Source organism: Semicossyphus pulcher, unplaced genomic scaffold, assembly GCF_022749685.1.
Source record: "Semicossyphus pulcher isolate SPU_LCO1_2020_fin unplaced genomic scaffold, fSemPul1.0.p SCAF_2, whole genome shotgun sequence".
In the NCBI taxonomy this organism is placed as follows: domain Eukaryota; kingdom Metazoa; phylum Chordata; class Actinopteri; order Labriformes; family Labridae; genus Semicossyphus; species Semicossyphus pulcher.
The window spans coordinates 27096667-27112472 of record NW_027211693.1 but is presented as its reverse complement, the minus strand read 5'-3'; the positions used below and the strand labels follow the sequence as shown (position 1 = coordinate 27112472).

Genomic DNA, 15806 nt, shown 5'->3' with positions numbered 1-15806 from the left:
CAGTAGAATCCCCTGAAGGAGCTGATTATATTTGGAATAAAGGCCAATTCATTATCATATATTACACACTGGATATTATTTATTCTGTTTCTTATTATAATTTCCATGATAATAATAATTAATCTTCAATAAAAAAACTGTTTTAATGAGATACAGACTCAAAATCAGTAAATACAGCCAAAGTAAACATGGGTATTATTTGATGAAGATGAAAAAGTGTAAAACCACTGGAGGAGAATCCTTTTTTGTCCGTCTGTGAGTGGCTGTTAATTAATTCATTAAAATGACTGAATCATTATGTAATGAGGGAACCTAATCATCTGGTGGCCTGTGTCTCAACCTCTCCCCCCAGACAAAGACATTAAGTCCATGACCACTTTAATCTCGCTATTAGAATATCTTTGATTTACAGGCTTACATATCATCTATGCTTACATCCCATACGTCTTGGTGCGGTTGCCATGGTGATGTCAACACAGAGATCGATCATTGCCAAGCAGGAGTGGAGCATGACACCAATTAAAAGGTGATGTCGTCTCCAAGTCATCACTCACACTCCTCACTAATGCACTAATTACCGGGGCCGGGACATTAATGGAATAGCATGGTTCAGCCTGGGGATTAATCTGCATGGATTCGCCAGTGTGCGTGTGATGTCTGTCTGTGATGTGTGTGTGTGTGTAAGTATGTGTGTGTGTGATTAATGCGAACCCCCGCTTGCTCCGGCGTGACCTTGAGCACCGCCACAGGAGGGAAATGAACCGGCTGGGTGGAGGGCTGTGATATCTGCACTTTAGGGCGGTGTGCTGAGGTGGAGGGCTGGGCCAAGGTTGACAATGAACATCAGAGCAATCGGACGGGATCAACTAATTAATATGGTATTTGACTTTGACAAACTCTGCTGATCATCTTCCAGATTGAAGAATGACTACAGAAACTTTTTGATTTGAAAATTCAAATCGTTTTTAATTAGTATCAATCATAAAAAATGGAATAAATCTACGCTCATAAGAAAAGATGCTGCGTCATTAGCAGTGGTGGAGGAAGTATTCACATCCTATACTCAAATAAAAGCAGCAATACTGCAACTAATGTGTTTAAAATATAATAAGAAGCGTTTACTTACAAAACCTCAAATTGAAACAATTAAAAAATCCATATTAAAGATTCATATTAAATGAACAATTAAAAAACATAAGAATATTTAAAACAGCACTGACATGAGCTAGGAAGCTAGATTTATAAAAGAAAAGCCGCAAGGCTGGAAAGCTTGAAGAGTAATACAACGTGTGTGAGAGCTAGTGCAGCTGTGGGTGTGTATGAGACAAAAACATTGAATGAGTTAGCACTTACTGTCGGTGTGCATTCATCAAGGAATAATTACAAGTTTGTGTGTTTTGGTCGAGGACAGCTAATTTACAATTTAGAATATCCTACAGAGGTTCACACTGGAATACATTACCTGCTGCTTTTAAAGCCGACTCCTTCAAAGTAAAAGTGTAAAATTTTCAGCAGTCCTGCTTTGATCCCTATCGATCTCCCCTTCTGTTTCTTGTTCCTTTCTTTTTTCACCCTTTGATGCCTGCAACATTTTGTGTGTATAAAAACCACTGTTGGGTTTTGCTTCTGTATTTTTTATTGATTCTTTTTTTGAATTAATTAGGCAGCCTCCCAATTTTCTGACCCCTCTAGCGATCTCATTGAAAATGTTTGTTCTCTAATTAAAATCAGCTCAAACAAAAGAACACTTTGTAATGAAGCTAAATGCAACAATCTTGTGATCTGACAGTCGATTATTACAGTAACTCACCGATGACGTATGTGAGCAACAGGGCCAGGGTGAGAGTGAGGAGCGATGCAGACAGGGCTGTACACTTCCAGTTGCAGCAGCGGTGAGGCTTGTTGAAGGTAAACAGTGGTCTGGTCACGCTGCTGCGCGGCAGAGGCCGGGGTGGAGGGGAGTACACTGTCCCAGACGTCAGGGGGTAACCCTGCCCCGCCCCAGACAGCAGAGCTGATGAACCAGAGCCCTGCTTGAACAGGAAGTGTCTGTGGGAGAAGCACAAAGAGAAAATTCCTTTAAACTTGACCCTTCAGTAAGCCCCTCCACTTCTACGCCTGTCAATCCTTTGTAGGCACATATGAAGCTTACAATGTGGCAGATTTCCCTCTTAAAATCCTAAATGATTGCTTAAGCAATGGTTTTTGATTTCACACAGAGGCGGACAAAAGCAGACCTCTCATTTCTAACTGGCAACTGTTGATTTAGGCAGCCAAAATGAAACTGTCGCTAGCAGATGGTATCAGCTGTGGCTAGCTAGCTAATTAAGCTAATGTTTAGACTCAAGCTAGTGTTGACTTAAACTCCAAAATACTACACAGTGAAAGTCCTAGAAATGAATGAAGCTTTTTAAAAACATAACCTGTAACTGCACAAACTAATACAGGGAATTAATAATGTGCTCCTTGGCCTTAGGAGTAACATTCAGTTACTCCTGCAGTTAATGAGCTAGTTAGAGAGACATGCTAATGATTGCGGCTGACTTTAAAGCAGATAAACACACTGTTTAATCCATTCCTCACACTGTTTATCCTTTTGGTTCTGGAAAGGCAAGAAAATAAAACACCAAATCCACATTTCTTGAATGTGAGGTATCATTCTTCAGCCCTGTGCTCGACATTTTGACAGAAAAAGGCTGCAGTTAATTCCTGTCCTCAGCTTATAGCCACTGCTTTTCCCCCCATACCTGCCACTCTGAGATTACTGTTTTTGTGTCTTTCTGAAGCAGATTTTAGCATAAATAATAATAGCGTAAAATTTGAAAATAATCAAAGCTTCTGTCCAGGACTAACTAGGACAGGGTTTCAATCCCTGCCAATTAGCTTAGCTAGCACACACATCTTCTTTTCTCGGGTATCTGGTACCTTATTCTGATTCTATTTATGCAAATCTGCACTCAGTGGAATTCAGTCTCACTCTGAAGTACGCCTGACTGAAACTCATTTAAAGGGCCCCCAAGGTGGGGGATTTTAGAGGAGACCCCTCTCCTGTTCTTTTAAAAATGAAGCACACGGGCTGGCTCAGGATTCAGATATCACACACAGGACAGGCTGTTCTACTTTGCCATTGAAGTGTATGAGGATACGGTCCTTTTAAACCTCCACAGTCCAGAAAAGCTCTCAGTTCTGCCTAGAACTCAGTGAAACCTTTAATATCCCACATGTTTGTCTGCTTTTAATTTAAGTGGTCTTTTAAACTTGCAAGTAATGCATCATCAAAGATTCATCTAGACAGCTAAAATCAGGAGAGAAAGTAGTCTAAGAAAGTCCCTAAGAGCTACGATTCCTCTTGCAATTTATATTATGTTCCACCATAAACTCCCAACTTCATGAGCAATATATGTGACAAATATAAAACACGGACATTATTCACATTTAGTGCACAACAACCAGTTAAACAATAGAAAACAACATTGCTACAAACTGTTATTTGATACACCCACGACACACGGAGGAGACTGCATTAGCCGCAGAATATGAAACTAAAAACTCTTTCCCAGTCCGAGTCCTTCATCAGAGAGGAAGCCCAAATTTGACAAAGTGCCTTTCTGGTGCAACATTATGAGCAGGGACTGTAATGCAGAGCAGCACTGATATGAAAGAGAATGAAAAAGCCCTGGCAGCAAAAGATCAATGACTCACCTATTCCTTTTTGACTCATCAAAGCGACTACTTAAGTTATACGGCTGTATTAGTTAAACCAAGATGAGGTTCATTTTCATTATGAAAAAAAGAGAACGTGAGATGGCGGAGGATGATAGGAGACTAAGCTGAGGGGCAATTAATGGAGGTAGCATTTCATCTATATTGTGTTTGGATAATGGAGGCCGAGGGTTGGAGGGTGCCAGATGAGGAAGCAGAGATGTGGGGGCTAGGAAATTATGCAATTTGGAAAAGTGGATCTGGGAAGGCAATTATAAGCAGTCGCAGCTTGTTCCGGCCGTATTGACTTCCATCAAAAAATGAACAAAAGGCTGCTGGTGCAGGGAAACAAAGAGTGGTTATACTGGAGGAAACATCAGAGGCAGAAATACCAGGGATGAATCATTGTTTTTCTCTCTGCAGTGTGTGTGTGTTTTCCATAACAAAAAATATCCTAGCGCTCCTGGAATTCTCCGGCAGCAATGATTGCCCCAGGTTACCGCGCTCTCCGAGGGTTAATATCGCCTGTGAGTGCGATATGTCGAGGCGGACGTGCGGCTTCCCAGAGTGTTATTCTGTCCGTGCACGAAGGTTGTGAGGTCACAGGCTGCTGGTAGGAGCGCGGTCTCTGAAGAGCCCTCAGAGGACAGGCCATTAAAGCGGGGCCAGACAGCAGACTGACACCGTCTTTGGATACCAGACTGCTCCCGCCCTGTTCCTCGTCCATTTGCCCCCATTCACGGCAAAAACACATCCATCTTCTCAAGTCATTTAGTCTCATATTCAGCGTTGAAGATGGATTTTGCTTTAAAAAGCAAAGACAAAATTCTGTCTCCGGGGTGAGAGTTTTAAGAATTTTCTGTAAGTAAGTTTCAGTATCATGATGCATGAAAGAATAAAGCAGACGGTGGCACTTTTGTCATGCAAATTACATGAAAATTCTTAGAACATAGTGATTTGCATAGCAAACAGATGAAATTATCTCAAGGTTAAGCCAGGCGAGTGTATTTCTATCGGACTTTTCAAACATAAAGGTAATTTAATGTGCTTTTACAGGGCAAAACAGGCTTGAGAGCAACAAAACTAGAAACAATTACAATTAAACAAAACAAAAGAGGCAAATAGAGGAGACAAAAGGAGACAGGTTTAATGCACTTAAAAAATCTCCCCTCACTGGCACTATTTTTATGTGAATCTTTCTTTTTTGGGAGTCAATTACTGACTTAGTTTGGGGTAAGATGGATGATTTTGCTGTTTAGTTTCTGTCTGTGCGCTTGTGTTTCTTTATTCACTTGAATTCTCTTTTTTCCCCCATTTGTTTCTGTGTGTTTCTCTCTCCGTCTGTCTATAATGTGGCCCTGTGGCTGTGTTTAACATGAGAGACAGATGACATCCATCTTTCACTGTTTGCCTCCCCCCCCTTTCCTCCCTCTCTTCATCCATCCAGCGTCTGCTGAAGGCTGTGAGTCAGATGGGGGACACAGGAGGCTGCACATGGTACAAGCACACACCTAAGGGTCAATGGTAGTTCAACTCTGTGAAGCCAGAAATAAACTTGGGACAACACGCGTGCGCGCACACTCAAACATAACTCTGCTTAAAGATGCCCTCATAAGACCAGCATACACAAAGAGATATCAAACAGGGTGAGCGTTTTCACGTTTGTGAGGCCAGTACACAGGTCGAGCCCACTGTGCTGCTTTTATTGCTCTGCTGAAGGTGGATTAGAGCAAAATGGGATCAGAATCCATCTGAAGAAATTGCATTTGTCAACGCGTTGGGAACTCTTGTCTTCTTGTGAGGTGCTTTTAAAAAGGCTTCACTGTTCTTCCTGGCTCCCTGCCTTTGATCTTCACAGACAATATCCAGGGGCGACGCCCAGGAAGCTCTGCATTCATATCAGAGGGCAGATTTCCCCGGAGACAGGAAGAAAATGAGAGTTCCCGCTCTCCAGGAGGTCCGAGACTAGCGCCCAAAGGCTGTCTCTACCTTGATACGTGCGAGTGACTGTGTGTGTAGGTGGAGGCCTATGTGCTCGGGGTACAGGTGCGTGCAGTGTGTGTGTGGTGTGTAGCTGCACATGCACGATGTGTGATCCAAGTAGTCTCACCTCTTACTGATAAGAGGTAGGAGAGAAGGCAGGGCACCAGTCAATTTATTACAGTCCCAACATTTGTTATGCCTCTTAACACACCCAGTGTGAGCCCCGGTCAGATATATTGAATATCCATATCTGTATCCTGCCACTTACACAAGCCGGCCTCTCAAGAAACATAACGGATATGCAGCTGAAAAGGAAATCTATGCACACTTCAAACAATCTTAATCTCTGCTGACGTAACGTCAATACATTTCAATACAGATTCATCAAATCCGCATCGAGGAAAGGTGAAGTGTACCTGACAACAACAAGATATCCTTCTTTTGCCATTTTTATTAAGGTCATAGCATTCATTAGAATTCCATCTGCGTGAGGCGTCATGTCAAGTTTGTAAATAGTGGATAAATCTTTAATCTCATGCCTGAGATTGAGCTGATAGCTGCAGCATCCGTGTAGGAGCTAAAGTATAAAATCATTAGATTAGAAGTGTATCCGAGAAATATTAAATCCAACCTAAAACTGTTAAACAGTGAAGTCATTTTTTGTCCTCAACCCCCCAAAAGCCAGATAGAAAAGAGCCAATAATATCTGAATTATGTTATGAAGGGATACTATTCTATTGACTATGAATATAATTACATTTTATGGTTCAGAACTAATAGCGCACTATCAAATGAAACTTATTTGACTATAAACTCCCAAATGCAAAAATGTATTACTAGAAAAAGGCACCATCCAATATACGGAGCCACTGCGGAAATTAGGTTTTATAATCACATCTCTCTTTGGGAGCGACTTCTTTATGTTCTGCAAATATTCTCTGAACGATTTGAGACGCGCAGAAAAATAAAGCGTGGATTTTTGTTTTTGCTGTCTTTTCATTGAAAGCAAACACACACAGCTGAGTAATGCAATTACAATGCACTTCTGACAAGTCTTTTACATTAATTCTCATGTCTGGCCGATGATTAATTTAAATTGTCAGTGAATCTAATTTTATTCTTCCTTTCCTTTAAATGAGGTAAGATCTAATTATGGCCTAATGCATAACTTATTAAAGCATCTTCTTCGGCTGTGGCAGCCTGCCAATCTCATCCTCACTCATAATACCCGAACTCAGCTGCCGCGAGCAGCTCTCATTAAACATGCAAACGTATTCTTTTGCACCTTGCTGCTTCTTCTCGAATCCAATCTCACAAATGAGGATCTCCTAAATAATTCTCTGATCAATTATAACTTATGCAGAAAGCAAATTGTTAATTCTGTTTGATGGGACGGGATTCCAGTAACTCTGCAGCATTTGAGAATATTTTTGTCGGGCACTTCACTTGACGTGGACGTGGAATAACAATGTGTTCCTGAAGAGAGGTTTTCTACTAGAAACTGAATCTCGCTGTTTTTATCGCTATTACAAAGTGTGATGCTGGTCCCCTGGTAAATGTGTCTGCAGTGGGGGGTAAGAGAATGAAAAGAACTTAAAAAACCTGAGAGAGTCGTTTTGACTTTGATGGTGTGCAGAGTCCTGTAATAATACCCCAGAGGCCTGCCTGGTGCTCCACTTACTCCTTTCTACACGTGCAGAACACGTCCAAATCCTTTAGTCCAACATTCATTCTTAATCATTCGACTCTGATTTCTTTAAGAAATTCTGAAACTCTGCCAACTCACACTCCTGATGAAAGAATTTTCTTTAATCCAATGATCCTCATTTGTGAGATTAAAGAAATCAAGTGACATTATGTTGAAGTAGGGCAATTTGCCTTGAAGATATTTTTCATTTGAAGGGCTTCTTTGCAAAATGACATAACCGCTGCTACGGACTGACGCATCTTGGAAAGAAGCCCTGTATTTGTTTTATATTCTGTAAACTCTTTTTGTCCACATGCATTAAAAACACTGAAAAGGACCTTTAAGGCAGCATTTCCAGGGAATTTGTGGCGTTCCTTACCTGGTCTCTAGGGGAATGTTGCTGTTGAGCACCCAGCTGTTGTGAAGCTGCGCCTGGTCTGTGCTCGAGCTGGTGTCTGCCCCCTGGCTGCCCTGACTGGCCTGGCACCGCGTTGGCATGGTCTTCCTCTGCAGGCTGACTTGAGTGTAGGGCGCCGGGCGGGCACAAGTGCAGGCGTGGGGTGGAGGCGGAGGCGGGGGCAGCGGGCGGAATGTGAACTGACCACCTGGACTGCTGGGCAGCTCTGTGCAGAGAGACAGAGAGAGGCAGAGGAGGAGGAGGGAGGGACAGGGGAGAAATAAAGAAAGGTTTATTAGGAGCGCAGTGCCATAAATTACAAATAAAAGTGGCGTGTTAGTTGACAGTTTATTGTTATTACACTGATTGAGGGACATAAATCAGCTTGAATACTGTGCCTGTCCAGCATCTTCCCTTCCTACCTGCTTTGATACACTTCCAGCCACCCTATAAATAGGTTCTTGGCTGCCTGCAACATTGAGCAGTCTTTAAAGAGCTAACAGCTCTGGCTTAATCTGCACCCGCCAGCCCAAACTACCCATGTGATGTTTATTATGAGATCTGTAGCTCGACGGAATGAGCTAGCCAGCTGTAACTCCCTCACACTGGTAACCTCGGGGTCTCTCTCCATCCATCATTTATCATTCTCTTTCACCATAACTCCCCCTCTCCCCTGTTTCTCCCCTCCTGCTGCTTTCCTCTCTTCGGGTCTTTGAGAAGCAGGCAGCTAATTACAGTTTTGCCAAATGAAATGTGCGCACATATGTTTGTTTAATGTGTGAACGAGTGTCTACGCAGGCGACTGCAGATGAGACTCTTTGGCATGGATATCAATGGGCACGCACCTGTTTATATGTGTCGGTATGTATTCACCAGTGTGCACGAGGCATCCTGGGACATTATTAGTTATGAGTGTTTATGGGGACAGCCCATGCCATATGGTTGCAGCATGGCTCTACGAACATGGCAAATCCCCAGTCCCAAAAGAGCGATACAGTCCAGCTGTATTGACAACAAATGTAACATTAGTCTCAAAGCCGTGTAAAGGACAAAGGCGTCCAGATTCTGGTAGACAGACAGTATTCTCCCACAACTCTATTTGCTGCCAAAATGCCAGCAATAATTTAGTATCCGGAAATGTAGCCCACCTGGGAGAACACCACAGTCCTCCCGATTCGACTGTAAGTAATACACAGACAACAGCAGAGAACAGATGTTGTGATTCTGGCCTGATGAAAACTGAGAAAAGAATTAAATAATCTTGTTTTGCTTTCGACACTTTCTATTGCAGCATAAAAACCTTCATGTGGCTCGGCTCTCTACTTCAGCTGCTGTTATGTCTGAAATTGAGGCAGCGTCTTCTTCAAATATTGCAGGGAAACAGTTATGGAACGTTTTATTGTCGACATTCCCGGAACACTGAATCTGTGCGCGGGCTGAAACATTCAAGCAATGTTAAAAGTCATATTGCTCGATCTCTTCACACTAAATTAGACTATTGTTTCCTGCACAGACATGTGAGACAATAAACGATGTCATATCCACCAGTGTTCATCGACAGACACATAGACATCAGGTTTTATGACTCGCACTTGTTCAAAATACACATTTACAAGATATACATCATTGCAGTGTTGTAGGAATGCAATGGCAGGACAGGAACTATTCAGTCTATAAACACTGTCACCGTAATTTCTCCGTGATGCCATCTGTCCAGCTGAAATAGCATTTTGAACGCTGTTATCGTCGCACTTATGACGATTCCTCTGCTTCCTGCGCGCGTATAAATCTGCACATTCGACACCAGTATTTCCAGAACGACTGTAAAAATTCTGTCAATTTGCTTTTCAAACAAATCAAGTTTTTCATCTTTCACAACACGCTGCGCGGCGGTTATTGATCTTCCAACATAGCTGAACCGTCTTTGTTTCAAACCCTGTGATAAAATATGTGTCTCCATTCTGCATACAGACACGATGAAATTATCTCGTCTTTACTCGTGACAAGCCATTACTCACTCTCATTTCTTTCATGGTGTCACAGAAACATGCAGGGGGTTCTAACTGAACCTCCCTGCTCCATTGTTGTTTATCGCTCTGAGCCATCTGCTATAATGCACATTACACGCTCGCACGTAAAATGAGATATTTCTGGCATGTTTCGCATGTTCCTTTTGAATAACAACAGCTGAAAGTGTGTGGCAACATGTAGTTTGAGAAACTGTGGATGTGATATATTTACGCTGCAATACACACCTCCTGTACAAACCTTAATAACTGAAGTCTCCTGAGAAAATGCATCATATTGCTTTGTCCTATATAAAAACACAACCTGCTTGTTCTCAGTGAATCAAGAGACGGCTTCTACAGCTAATCACACTGCGCATAAACAGCTGCTATATGAGACCTGGTAAAATGACAGGAAGTGTATTTGTGTCATCACCTGGAGGTGCTGTTTAGGCTCATCTAATGGATGTGGGAAATGGAAGTTATTTTTGTCTGAACCACCTCTGAGTATTAAAAATTACATGCTTTGGGAAAAGTGACAGAACATTTTTGGAGCAGCGCTGCAGAGTGTGTCATTGTAATGCAGCAGGAGCTTTAAAGTGGTGCTTCAGTTTTTAGCAGACTTTCTGATTCATCAGTAACTGGGAGTCCTTTGAGTCCAGCCAGAAATCCCTCGCTTCAAGGTTTTTTTTTTTCTGGAGGTAGATGTTTTAAACATTCATCATAAAAAAAAAAAAGAAAAATCACACGCAGAGCATTCCCAGTGCTGGGCGATGAGTTAGCAATGGTCGCGCTCGAGGCATCGAATCAGCTTAAGACTTGTCTTGAACGTTACTCTGTTGACTTCAGACTTGACTCAGACTCGAGAACAGAACGAGAGAGTCAGAAATTGTAAAAACCACTGTGAACATTTCTGCCAAAGCAAAGTTTTGATTTATTCAACGCTGCCAAATTCTCTTAGACATCACAATGTGCACCTGTCAGCCACAGGCGTGTCCCTGAATCAAAACACATCAACAATGTTGCCGGCTCCTTTTGATACAAATGCTCGCTCTAAATGTCACACGCACTGCTACAAGCCTTACTCAGAGCCTTTACATGAAGGAAATATACCTTAGTTTAAACATGCTTTATTAAAAATAAACCTATGTAAGATTGTATACAAATCATTTAAAGGATTATGGGAAAGTAAAGAAAGGTATATTATCACACCATTATGCAAAACAGCCCTTTCAGAGTGTTTGTATGATACATATTTGAGCATCATTGCTTGTGGATGAACAAGGACGCATTATTTTAATGTTGTACTCGTCAAGGTGAAGCTTATTTGGAAGTTGGAATTATTTCATGTGCTGTTTAGTAGCTTTAAGAGTGTCAGCAACATATCCTATATGTAGGTCATTTGTTTGGTGAGTATAAATATGTTAGTTGCTGTTTGCGGTCATGTGCTAATTTGTACATGCAGATTTTACTATGGAGCAATGTGTGTGTCAAATGAATGTTACAGAGCAGCTCCAGTCATGTTTAAAGACATATAAAATGCTCTGCTTGAAATTATAAATTGTGTCTGATATGTTTTTTCTGCAAAATATGTTTAATTACCTTGAAAATCCTCCCAAGGCATCTCCTCCTTCTCCCTCATTAAAAATTCCTGAATCTGCATAGGCCACGCCCACTACGCACATTTCCAACCGCCCCCTCCGTTGCAAAACAAAGCAAGTCTCTGCCATCGTTTAGTGGCAACTTGTAGAAACTTAGCTAGCTTGAAATGTAGTAATTAGTCGTAGTAACGTCAACGTCAGTAGTCAGTAGTGAGTTTGCAAAAATGACGTTGACAGTTACAGCTGGCTCGTGCATCGCAGAAGTGGTTGCCATAGGTTACACATAATGATATGCATAGCGTCACCCTGTCCATTAACGGGATTGGCTCCTTAGGTTTGTGACATCTCAAACCTGCCAATCTGAAAAGGTGTTGTTCAGCCTGTCCTTGGTACACTGCAGTTTAAAAGCAGACAGGCCCAGCCATGGAGATGACTGCTGATGTTGTCCCTGATATGTCTTGTAGCACATGAAGAACACCACATGGAAGATGTTAAACACTTGATGTTCACTGGAGGGGGTCTTTAAGGATTAGTTTTCTGTGGATATAAAATATATGTGTATCAACTCAAACAATTGAAGCCACTTATATGTATGTAGCACTGAAACATTCTCTATCAAGCTGCTTCCCACGCTAGGTGGTGGTCCCATTATCTTTGCACTGAACCTGTATACACTTTATATTTCATATTTCACTAATATTTGAGTTATTATTTTGGTGTTACTCTTATTTTGTGTCATGATTCTGGAGGTATCTGGCACTAGAATGTCCTTACAAGTAAAGTTGTATCTATCTTATCTTAGGTAAATGCCCACGTCTTTCAAACTTCAGGTCAAAGTTCATAGCGAAGGCTCCAATCTAAGGTCTAAGACAACCCTGACGAGAATTTTCAACAGGGTCGTTTGTTCAGACTTTAGAAACTCCTCCAGATCCACAGAGGACATAATCTGTTTCCATAGGCAGAGCAGCACTCTTGGATGAGTAAACTGATCTTTATGCATAATGGGGTTGGCTTAAGAGATGTTTGACACTGTAATTTTCAGTGTTTAATTCTATATGTATGGATGTGATATAATTAATCTGCAGGGAAATGTGTTGGGTTTTTTTCCTGAGCCATGAGCCACATGAGTCAGAATCATCTCTCTGCGTTCCGAACATTGTTTGGTGTTTAAGAACAGGAAAATCAGAAATTACTTCCCAGCACAAACAGTTTATTCTGCCTCGTATGTGACTTCTAGTTTATGAATAATTTTAACTTCAGAGAAAACCTGAAGTCTGGCTGCACAGTCGCCACAACTCCACCTGCTGCGTCCGTGTTGGCCGCATGTGAGGGGAATGCAGGCGAGAGTGCAAAGTGGACGGGAGGGGAGGAGAGAGGACAGGGATGCGGGGCCAGGGGAGAATGTAATCTTGGTGAGTAGGGTGACACAGGGGCCCGGGCTGCCAGATGGTGCTTTAAAGGGCTTAGCTAAGGCAGCTTTGGGTCTCCGCTCACAAAAGATCCACAAACTGACTCAATTCCTCTGTTCTCACACAAATGGCAGAGAAACAGTTGCTAAGTCGTTCTTCCCGTCGTTCTCTTTCCAACAAAGACAAATCAAACACGCACGCTGTGATGATGTGTTACATGGTATGTAACCTAAATAGAGCGGGCGATGTAGGGCAGAGGCTGGGCAGTATTTGGCAGGTTGGCCAGGGGTACAAAAACATCAAATCAACTCTGCGGGGAGCTGATAGAATTGATGGGAGGGGCCGTTAAAGCTCTAGATGACAGTCGTGACAGTGTCGAGCATCCTCCTCCCTGGGGTTCCTCTGAGACTTAGCCCTCCAGACACTTTTGGAAAGTCGCTTATGAGATATTTTCCTGGAATCATCAGCTTTTGGTTACATAAGCAAGATGTGAGGAAAAGCGTTTAACAGCCAGCGAGAGGGAGATCTGGGGGGATTTACTGGGAAATGTAACAGGTAACAGGTATTTGGGTTAGGTATTAAAAATGCATTACTGTAGGTGAGATGGACCTGAAAACGCGCAAAACATTAAGTATTTATGACAATTTAGGCCTTTAAAGCCGAGTCATACTAATGTAATGAGAGAAGAGCAGAGTAATAAATGACTCAAGCATACACACACGCACACACAGTAATGGTAATGTGTGCAATGACTGAGCTGTCATGATGGTGGGATTCTTTGTAAGGGATATTAACATGCAGGTTCAACACTGCTTGAATAAAAAATGAATCGCCTGAAAAATATAATCTTCATGCAGTGATGTTTATGAAGGCTCGTCATGCTCGTCATTAAAATGTTCCACCCTCAGTCTGGATGAGTGCGGCAGATGTTCAGAATTACCTGTACATGCTTTTTGTAATTGGAGCAAAGAACATTTAAGAAGCAACAGTGAGACGTGTTCAGAAGAAAACATGTCAGTCTGAAATGTTACTAATCCTAAACAGTAAGGGAGTGTTTAGAAATTATTAGAGGGGTCAAAAAGGGGGAATGCACTTATGAACTTTCTCATCCAATATTAACATTAACATAACTAAGTTTTATAAAAATGTGATTGTGTTACATCAAAATAATAATCAGCTTTTTGTGTGCGTTGCTCATAATAAAGGTTAGTCATATGCACAGCTAGGGCTGCACGATTATAGCTCCGCCTACCCTCTCTGGCAGACCAGATGGATGGAAAACGCCTCCCTAACTGGGCGCTGCTTGTGATTTTTTCTGTGAATGTCGCCACAGACACCCAGTCCATAATAATACTATATTCTGCAAATGAAAAGGCTTTCATCAGTGGGCCATAGGCTCTATCATCATTGTGCTCCCTGATTCGGCGATAGATAACCGACATTTATTGAAATGAAAATCTTTGACATTATATCTTTAAATTTGGTGCATCATCTAGAGGCCAAATCCAATGCAAATTGCAAATAATTTCCAATTTGTGTGTCTTTGGGAGTTGGGTGGATAGGGGGTCAAGCTGTTATGGATGTCTGACTTCACGCTCAACAACGACGGGGAGTAGCGACATTATTCCTCTTGGCCTTCACACACTAACCATACTGCACTTGGAGTTGTGTTTTTCAGGTGGTTGAATAAGTTAGTTGTGTTGCTTTGCAGCACAGACACAGGTTTCATGCACTCTTTGCATATTATTAGGTCTTACTTAAAGAGGGGGTATTATGCCGTTTCACATTTTAAGACATATAATTGTACAGTGTTGGAGGTCCAGACTAAACGTGGGTGGAGTTTTAAATCTGTAGGTAAAAGTATGTTGGAGTAATCCCCAGGCTTCTCCGCTCAGTCTGCAGGCTGCTGTGAACGCCAGGTTTTACACTGTTTTTTCAATGCGCAGCATCACACACGCATCAGAAGAAAGTGGGCTTGTAGGGGCGGGGTTTCTTAAAGGCACAGAGCTGACTGAGTGGTTTCAGGCAGAGGCTGTATGAGGGCCTGCACCGAGCACCAGTGAGAGAAAACGTTTATTTTTTACTGTAAATTATGCTAAGCTACTCCACAGGTATCACAGAGTGAAATGATAATTAGCATAATACCCCCCCTTTAACATCACTTAATATAATATTTTTTGAGATAGTAATGAAAAACAACAAAGAGGCATTCACGAGGGCAACTACGTGTTCTCTTCCCATTTTCAACAGCTGCTGTAACCACGACAACCACAGACGCATTCTGCTGAAAGTCGCAAGTTAACATGGTCACACCGGTCTCTGTTGTCTACTCTTCCACCCTAAACTGTTGCTGCAAGGTAGGCGCTTATGACATGCCATGCCAGCTCCCCCAAAAGTGAAACCAAAACCTCTCTGTCGCCCCCTGGGGGAGCGGCTGGTAGGGAGGTGCTTTATTTGATATGTAGCAGAGTTTTCCACGGGCGAAGCACACATTTTCATGTCAGTATCACCGTCAATCAATTACTTGTGGAAAGCCAAAATCATGATCGTGATCTGCCCTGTGCAAAGCACAACAGTCTGTCTCGCAACTTTATTTATCTCATTAAAATCAGCAGCCTTTTTCTGTCCACTCATTTAATCACTTTAATAGCTGTTTTTTTAGCAGCTCTTTATACAAAATAACAGAGCAGCTGCATGAATAATCATCATTTGCTAATTTTTGCCATAAACAGCATATTGTTTGAGATAGTTAGGTGAGTTTATTCTTTTTTTTTTTTATGTCAAAAGCCACTGAACAGGGTATTATTTTAGAGGATTTTTTATTAAACATTCAACCCCCCCTTCCTTCCCAATCATTTCTGTACGGCCCCTAAATGGTGGAAGCTGCAAACACAGATTGTAAAGCTTCTTTAAGAAGAAAACACCACCAGGTTTTTGTGCGTTGCAGACCACAAAAACTTGAGCCACAATAACATTAAAGCCTCATATTTAACCAGGTTTCCTCCTCTTCTTCCATCTCTG

At 41.9% G+C, this 15806-nt stretch overlaps 1 protein-coding gene across 1 annotated transcript in view; it reads right to left on the bottom strand.

The window, feature by feature from the left end:
- tenm1 (teneurin transmembrane protein 1) overlaps positions 1 to 15806 on the bottom strand; it is a 185383-nt gene that overhangs the window by 118357 nt on the left and 51220 nt on the right. The window contains exons 4-5 of the mRNA XM_069670433.1: positions 7752 to 7995; positions 1811 to 2049 (exon numbers count right to left, since the gene is read on the bottom strand). Coding sequence (XP_069526534.1) covers positions 1811 to 2049; positions 7752 to 7995 — 483 coding nt within the window. The remainder of the gene's footprint in view (positions 1 to 1810; positions 2050 to 7751; positions 7996 to 15806) is intronic.